The sequence below is a fragment of the Bufo bufo genome, chromosome 7 (genome assembly GCF_905171765.1).
Source record: "Bufo bufo chromosome 7, aBufBuf1.1, whole genome shotgun sequence".
In the NCBI taxonomy this organism is placed as follows: domain Eukaryota; kingdom Metazoa; phylum Chordata; class Amphibia; order Anura; family Bufonidae; genus Bufo; species Bufo bufo.
In genome coordinates, this window is record NC_053395.1 from 4,450,151 (window position 1) to 4,459,368 (window position 9,218).

General features: G+C 47.2%; 1 protein-coding gene across 6 annotated transcripts; it reads right to left on the reverse strand.

The window, feature by feature from the left end:
- Positions 1-5,991: 5,991 nt before the first annotated feature.
- LOC121008949 lies at positions 5,992-9,012 on the reverse strand. Of its 6 annotated transcripts, none has more exons than XR_005780652.1 (2): positions 6,696-9,012; positions 5,992-6,335 (listed from the first exon to the last, which is right to left on the reverse strand). XR_005780652.1 is itself a non-coding variant. In XM_040441784.1 (2 exons), exon 1 carries the CDS (start codon positions 8,302-8,304, stop codon positions 7,606-7,608), a length of 699 nt encoding a protein of 232 aa, XP_040297718.1. In that variant the 5' UTR covers positions 8,305-9,012; the 3' UTR covers positions 7,430-7,479; positions 7,576-7,605. The 6 variants fall into 6 exon arrangements, 1 of the variants encoding a protein (XP_040297718.1); XR_005780651.1 differs by having other exon boundaries at positions 6,624-9,012; XR_005780650.1 differs by lacking the exon at positions 5,992-6,335 and adding an exon at positions 6,420-6,503 and having other exon boundaries at positions 6,552-9,012.
- Positions 9,013-9,218: the final 206 nt, after the last annotated feature.

Here is a 9,218-nt window from a genome sequence, read left to right on the forward strand (position 1 = left end):
GAGGATGCTATCCCCAAGTCGGCCTTCGTCACCCCATTTGGCTTGTACCAATTTAAGGTCATGCCATTTGGGATGAAGAATGCCCCGGCTACCTTTCAGCGTATGGTGGATAGACTTCTCAATGGATTCCAGGAATTTGCGTGTGCATACCTGGGTGACATTGCGATCTACAGTGGGTCCTGGGAGGAACACCTAGTACATGTAGGGGTAGTTTTGGACAAAATTCGGGCTGCTGGCCTGACATTGAAGCCAGAGAAGTGCCATCTAGGCATGGCTGAAGTGCAATACCTGGGTCACAGAGTGGGGTGTGGGAGCCAGAGACCGGAGCCGGCTAAGATAGAGGCAGTAGCTACCTGGCCCACACCTGTCACTAAGACCCAGGTGTTAGCCTTCCTAGGGACAGCAGGGTATTACAGACGCTTTGTCCCAGACTACAGCACTATTGCTAAGCCCCTGACTGACCTGACTAAGAAAAATCTCCCTAAGCAGGTCCTGTGGTCTCCGGCTTGTGAAGCTGCGTTTCAAGCACTCAAACAGGCTCTTGTAAATGCCCCTGTCCTGGCTGCCCCAGTCCCTAGCAAACGTTTTCTCGTCCATACAGATGCTTCCATGTATGGACTGGGGGCTGTGCTGAGCCAGGTCGGGGAAGATGGAGGAGAGCACCCTGTCGCATATCTCAGTAGAAAGCTGTTACCCCGAAAAGTGAGTTATGCGGCAGTGGAGAAGGAATGCTTGGCCCTGGTCTGGGCATTGAAAAAGTTAAGCCCTTATTTGTATGGACAGGAATTTTCTCTTGTGACGGACCACAATCCCCTTGTCTGGCTTAACCGGGTCTGAGGAGACAATGGTAGACTGCTGCGGTGGAGTTTAGCTTTACAACCGTATAACTTCACCATCAGCTACCGACCCGGTAAGCAGAATGGGAATGCAGATGGATTGTCCCGGCAAACCGACGCTCTTGCTACCTCCTAGTCCGGTCATCCCCAAGTTGACCCGCTAAAGGGTCAAGCCGGGTCTGCCGGAGTGTCCCACAAGGGGGGAGCCGTGTGACAGATCCATCTGTATAGGCCTATATTGCTGGTTCGTCTGTTTGCCTTCATTTCGCTGGATTTCCTGCCCGTATGCCCCTGTTCGTGTGTTTCCCCACATACCGATTGGAACTACTGAACGGACGGCCACCCAGGAGAAGAGTGTGCTGCTAGTTAACCCAAATGGCCTCATTGTTCACAAAGGACTTAAACTAACTTGAACTCCTGGTCTAATGCGTGCCATTTTGGGATGTTAAATGTCTGTGTTTTGAAAAGGGTTGTGACATTGTATGTTTAAATGGTGATGTCTGTTCTGTTGTCCCCACATGTGTATTGTGGTTACCCTCTGTCTTGAGAGATAATGGGATTACTCCTTGGGTGTCTCCAGGGCAGAGAGGAGGAGACCATGATGCATTGTGGGGGATGTATTGTCTCTGTAGTGCTGCATGTCTGTCCTGTGTCAGTCTCCATTCTGGTCCCCTAGGGGCGTGTCCACCAGATGGAGACCTGCATAAATACGGGTGGGTAGCCCTCAATAAAATGGATTCCTGTTTGACTTTCAAGACGGAGCTTGGTCTCGTTTGTGGAGGGATTTATTATTGGGACAGCGCTTTCGTATATTGCTAGCTGCGGAAGGAGTTCAACTGAATTGCTGATCGGGAGTTGCCACTTCGTATGCTCCATTCGGGAGTTTGACGATCGGCTGGATTAAAAACCGCATTTCTGGAGAAAGGGGCTTATTCACTAAACGGCGGCTTCATCTACCTGGCGGTGAGTGTCGTAACACTTATACTACAGGAACATCTATTACTGCTGACAACCTGCCTGTATATCCTGTCTGAGAGGTTGTCACTGCCCCGCCCCCGCTGATGACATCACTGATATAATGACATGTGATCAGATATGAGATCCACACACCTGATACTACAGGAACATCTATTACTGCTCACAACCTGCCTGTATATCATGTCTGAGAGGTAGTCACAGCCCCGCCCCCTGCTGATGACATCACTGATATACTGACATGTGATCAGACATGAGATCACACACCTTATACTACAGGAACATCTATTACTGCTGACAACCTGCCTGTATATCCTGTCTGAGAGATTGTCACAGCCCCGCCCCCTGCTGATGACATCACTGATATACTGACATGTGATCAGACATGTGATCACACACCTTATACTACAGGAACATCTATTACTGCTGACAACCTGCCTGTATATCATGTCTGAGAGGTAGTCACAGCCCCGCCCCCTGCTGATGACATTACTGATATAATGACATGTGATCAGACATGAGACCACACACCTTATACTACAGGAACATCTATTACTGCTGACAACCTGCCTGTATATCCTGTCTGAGAGGTAGTCACAGCCCCGCCCCCTGCTGATGACATCACTGATATAATGACATGTGATCAGACATGAGATCACACCCCTTATACTACAGGAACATCTATTACTGCTGACAACCTGCCCGTGTATCATGTCTGAGAGGTAGTCACAGCCCCGCCCCCTGCTGATGACATCACTGATATAATGACATGTGATCAGACATGAGATCACACACCTTATACTACAGGAACATCTATTACTGCTGACAACCTGCCTATATCCTGTCTGAGAGGTAGTCACAGCCCCGCCCCCTGCTGATGACATTACTGATATAATGACATGTGATCAGACATGAGATCACACACCTTATACTACAGGAACATCTATTACTGCTGACAACCTGCCTGTATATCCTGTCTGAGAAGTTGTCACAGCCCTGCCCCCTGCTGATGACATCACTGATATAATGACATGTGATCAGACATGAGGTCACACCCCTTATACTACAGGAACATCTATTACTGCTGACAACCTGCCTGTATATCCTGTCTGAGAGGTAGTCACAGCCCCGCCCCCTGCTGATGACATCACTGATATAATGACATGTGATCAGACATGAGATCACACACCTTATACTACAGGAACATCTATTACTGCTGACAACCTGCCTGTGTATCCTGTCTGAGAGGTTGTCACAGCCCCGCCCCCTGCTGATGACATCACTGATATAATGACATGTGATCAGACATGAGATCCCACACCTTATACTACAGGAACATCTATTACTGCTGACAACCTGCCTGTATATCCTGTCTGAGAAGTTGTCACAGCCCTGCCCCCTGCTGATGACATCACTGATATAATGACATGTGATCAGACATGAGGTCACACCCCTTATACTACAGGAACATCTATTACTGCTGACAACCTGCCTGTATATCCTGTCTGAGAGGTAGTCACAGCCCCGCCCCCTGCTGATGACATCACTGATATAATGACATGTGATCAGACATGAGATCACACACCTTATACTACAGGAACATCTATTACTGCTGACAACCTGCCTGTATATCCTGTCTGAGAGGTTGTCACAGCCCCGCCCCCTGCTGATGACATCACTGATATAATGACATGTGATCAGACATGAGATCACACACCTTATACTACAGGAACATCTACTACTGCTGACAACCTGCCTGTATATCCTGTCTGAGAGGTAGTCACAGCCCCACCCCCTGCTGATGACATCACTGATATAATGACATGTGATCAGACATGAGGTCACACACCTTCTACTACAGGAACAGCTATTACTGCTGACAACCTGCCTGTATATCCTGTCTGAGAGGTTGTCACAGCCCCGCCCCCCCGCTGATGACATCACTGATATAATGACATGTGATCAGACATGAGATCACACACCTTATACTACAGGAACATCTACTACTGCTGACAACCTGCCTGTATATCCTGTCTGAGAGGTAGTCACAGCCCCACCCCCTGCTGATGACATCACTGATATAATGTCATGTGATCAGACATGAGATCACACCCCTTATACTACAGGAACATCTATTACTGCTGACAACCTGCCTGTATATCCTGTCTGAGAGGTAGTCACAGCCCCGCCCCCTGCTGATGACATCACTGATATAATGACATGTGATCAGACATGAGATCACACACCTTATACTACAGGAACATCTATTACTGCTGACAACCTGCCTGTATATCCTGTCTGAGAGGTTGTCACAGCCCCGCCCCCTGCTGATGACATCACTGATATAATGACATGTGATCAGACATGGGATCCACACACCTTATACTACAGGAACATCTATTACTGCTGACAACCTGCCTGTATATCCTGTCTGAGAGGTAGTCACAGCCCCGCCTCCTGCTGATGACATCACTGATATAATGACATGTGATCAGACATGAGATCACACTCCTTATACTACAGGAACATCTATTACTGCTGACAACCTGCCTGTATATCATGTCTGAGAGGTAGTCACAGCCCCGCCCCCTGATGACATCACTGATATAATGACATGTGATCAGACATGAGATCACACACCTTATACTACAGGAACATCTATTACTGCTGACAACCTGCCTGTATATCATGTCTGAGAGGTTGTCACCGTGGATGATGACAGACCTTCCTGTGTAATACGTTGAGCTGATGTCACGATGTCCTGACATTCAGGACTGATTTGTCTTCTCCCACACGTCACTGCTTCACCAGGAGCATTTGGTACGTTTCTCAATATAAGAACATATTGTAGAGAATCCCTTTAAGGCCTCAGAAATGTGGGTGCTGCTGGTGGAGGTGCGAGTTCTGTGTGGACTTCATGGTTGACACTTTTTTCCAGAATTATGCAACCCTGAGATGGAAATCTGCCAGGAATTCCTCAGATAAGGTCCGGGCTCTGTGGTTAATGGTCACCATTTATGGCTCCAAAGTCCGGGCCGGTAAAAACCATCGGAAGAGTCACGAGAGACGTCACAACAACAGGAGAACTTTAATGTGTAGACATCGAATTTGACCCCAGAAATCCCCAATGGCTGCCATTACAGGGACGGCAGGGGTTGTCACCGGGCCAGGACCTCGGCGGCTGCTCTGCCTCTTCTCGTCATAGTGACAACTCTACAAAGAACAGATGAGGAGGAAAGACACACAGCACACAGTCTTATACAGGGCTGTTTGTGTACTGGTTTATACTGGTAAAATCAGCCATGGTGGGAAAATAGAGATATACTGATTAGTCACTGGGTGTGCAGCGGCGCCTCTAAGTATAACCATTGTGTGTAGCGCAGCGCCCCTAGCGGAGGGATACAGAATAACCATTGTGTGTAGCGCAGCGCCCCCTGGTGGAGGGATACAGAATAACCATTGTGTGTAGCGCAACGCCCCTAGTGAAGGGATACAGAATAACCATTGTGTGTAGCACAGCGTCCCCTATTGGAGGGATATAGAATAACCATTGTGTGTAGCACAGCGCCCCTAGTGGAGGGATATAGTATAACCATTGTGTGTAGCACAGCGTCCCCTATTGGAGGGATATAGAATAAACATTGTGTGTAGCACAGCGCCCCCTAGTGGAGGGATAATAATAATCTTTATTTATATATTGTCACCATATTCCGCAGCCCTTTACAATTCAGAGGTTTAATGTACAAAACAAAAGACATCACAACGTAGCTGGCTAATATACAACCCTGGTGGATGGAAATAGAATAAGCATTGTTTGTGGCACAGCGCCCCCTAGTGGATGGAAATAGAATAAGCATTGTTTGTAGCACAGCGCCCCCTAGTGGATGGAAATAGAATAAGCATTGTGTGTAGCACAGCGCCCCCCAGTGGAGGGATATAGAATTAGTATTGTGTGTAGCACAGCGCCCCCCCAGTGGAGGGATATAGAATTAGTATTGTTTGTAGCACAGCGCCCCCCAGTGGAGGGATATAGAATTAGTATTGCGTGTAGCGCATCGTCCCCTAGTGGAGGGATAATAATAATCTTTATTTATTTAGCACCACCAAATACCACACTAAAAACTATGATTATGATAAGTAGAACGATGACGATCAAAGCGAAGACCCAAATCTGGAAGAGGAAAGAAAATCATGATTACATGGCAGAAGACCGTAGAAAACCAAGAAAAAAAAATTACTGCGACTGCTGCCAACAAGTTACACCCAGAGAAAGCTGGCCAAAACCAGCACTCCTCCAGCCACTGCTCCACCCTCTATCACAAAACATGCCCCGCTTTCTACCACAATCACTGTCTCACCCTCTACCAGGTTCACTGTCCCATTGTCTATCACAATCATTGTGCCACTCTCTGCCATGATCACTGCCCTACCCTCTACCAAGATCACTCCCATCCTCTACAATAATCACTGTCTCACCTTCTACCATAATCACTGTTCAACACACTACCAGGATTACTGTCTGACCTTCTACCAGGATCACTGCCTCATCCTCTAACATGATCACCATCCCACCCTCTAATACTATCATTATCCTATCCTCTACCAGGTTCACTGTCCCATACTCTATCACAATCACTGTCTCAACTTCTAACACGATCACTGCTCCACCCGCTACCACGATCACTGTCTGACCTTCTATCACGATCACTGCCCCACCCTATACCACGATTACTGTCTGACCTTCTACCAGGATCACTGCCTCATCCTCTAACATGATCACCATCCCACCCTCTAATACTATCACTGTCCTACCCTCTACCACGATCACTGTCCCATCCTCTACCATAATCACTGTCCCATCTTCTATCACTATCACTGTCTCACCTTCTACCAGGATCACTGCCCCACCCTCTACCAGGATCACTGCTCCACCCTCTACCACCATCACTGTCTGACCCTCTACATGATCACCATCCCACCCTCTAACATGATCACCATCCCACCCTCTAACATGATCACCATCCCACCCTCTAACATGATCACCATCCCACCCTCTACCACTATCACTGTCCTACCCTCTACCACGATCATAGCTCCACCCGATACCACGATCACTGTCTGACCCTCTGCCACGATCACTGTCCCATCCTTAACCATGATAACTGTCCCACCTTCTAACATGAACACCATCCCTCCCTCTACCACTATCACTGTCCTACCCCCTAACGTTCTTGAATTTTAACATGCTTGTTTTTATTTCATTCAGCTGTGCCCAGTGCAGATATCAGAACAGTAACATTTCGGGCCCTTACATTAGATGGCCCTTTCTCAAGCAAGTCTGAAACACTCTAGGCATAATCCAGGATTATATTTTGCTTATTTGTGGTCCCTTGGGTAGAAAAGGACCAACAAGGGGCGTGTACCTAACAAAAGCCAAAACCTTGGCTGTGGTTATTATTTGATTCAACTGTCCTACTCTCTACCAGGATCACCTTCCCACCCTCTATCATGATCCCCTTCCTGCCCTCTACCAGGATCACTGTCTGACTCTTAACCAGGATCACTGTCCCACCCTGTACCATAATCACCTTCCCACCCTATACCAGGATCACTGAGTGACCCTCTACTGTGATCACCTTCCCACCCTCTACCATGATCAACTTCACACCTTCTACCGGGGTTACTGTCTGACCTTCTACCAGGATGACCATCCCACCCTTTACCAGGATCAATGTATGACCCTCTACTGTGATAACCTTCCCACCCTCTACCAGGATCACTGTCTGACCCTATACTAGGTCACCATCCCACCCTCTACCAGGATCACCATTCCACCCTCTACCAGGATCACCTTCCCACCCTCTACCATAATCACCTTCTCACCCTCTACGATGATCACCTTCCCACTCTCTACCATGTTCACCTTCCAACCCTCTACCAGGATCACTGTCCCATCCTCTACCATGACCACCTTCCCACCCTCTACCATGATCACCTTCCCACCCTCAACCAGGATTAATGTCCCACCCTGTACCATGATCACCTCTCCACTCTTTACCAGGGTCACTGTGTGATCCTCTATTGTGATTACCTTTCCACCCTTTACCATGATCACCTTCGCACCCTCTACCAGGATCACTGCCCTGTCCTCTACCAAGATCACTGTCTGACCCTCTATCATGATCACCTTCCCACACTTTACCAGGATCACTGTCCCACCCTGTACGATGATCACCTTTCCACTCTTCACCAGGAACACCTTCTCACCCTCTGCCATGATCACCTTCCAACCCTCTACCATGATCACCTTCGCACCATCTACCAGGATCACCACCCCACCCTCTACCAAGATCACTGTCTGACCCTCTACCATGATCACCTTCCCAACCTCTACCAGGATCACTGTCTGACCCTCTACTGTGATCACCTTCCCAGCCTTTACCAGGATCCATTTGTGACCCTCTACTGTGATCACCTTCCCACCCTCTACCATGAAGGTTCTGGTCTGGGATCTGAATTTATTTTGGGGTCTTCTGTGAGGTTTGATGCTTAATGTTCTTATTACATTTTATTATATTTTCATGTGTGGTTTGTGTTGCTTCTATCTCTTCATCTTCCAACCCCAGAACTCCAAAGTGTCCCTTTTCTGGAGGCACAGTCTCTATTTTTTACCCAAGTTCATCTGTCCCTCTTTGCTCCTTACATGTCCCTCATTTTGATCTGAGGTATAGTTTAACATTATTACAATTACAATATTGACCCAGAAAGTGTTTGTCTGGTTCCTCTCTGGATATTAGAGCTGCATTGTATATTATTTCATTGTTTCATGCAATTTGGATTTTCGAAATTTTAACATTCAGTTAATTTTTGCGCTATTGTGCAAAGAAAACCATTGAAGTGTATAGATATGCAGGAAAAATAGATATTTCGCACAATGAACCATAAATGTCCCTTTTTGACCATCCAAAAAGTTGGGAGGCATGCAACCCCCAAAGATTTTGTATTTCCTGGGAGCAAAAGGTCACAGCAGAGGGGCAGCCAGAAGAAAATCCTGAAATGAGGAAGAGAAGTAGCCCAGGATGCAGCAGACACAAGAGGGAAGCAAATAGAGTATGGCTGCTTCAGTCTGTGCTCCTGTGTCTCCCCTTCTCAGCCTCCACATATTATTAGAGGACGGATGGTGGCTACTGGTTCTCCCCTCTAATTTGGTCAGAGAGAACTGGAAATTCATCAGCCTTGGATGTACAGTCGTGGCCAAAAGTTTTGAGAATGACACAAATATTAGTTTTAACAGCAAGTTTGCTGCTAAACTGCTTTTAGATCTTTGTTTCAGTTGTTTCTGTGATGTAGTGAAATATAATTACACGCACTTCATACGTTTCAAAGGCTTTTATCGACAATTCCATG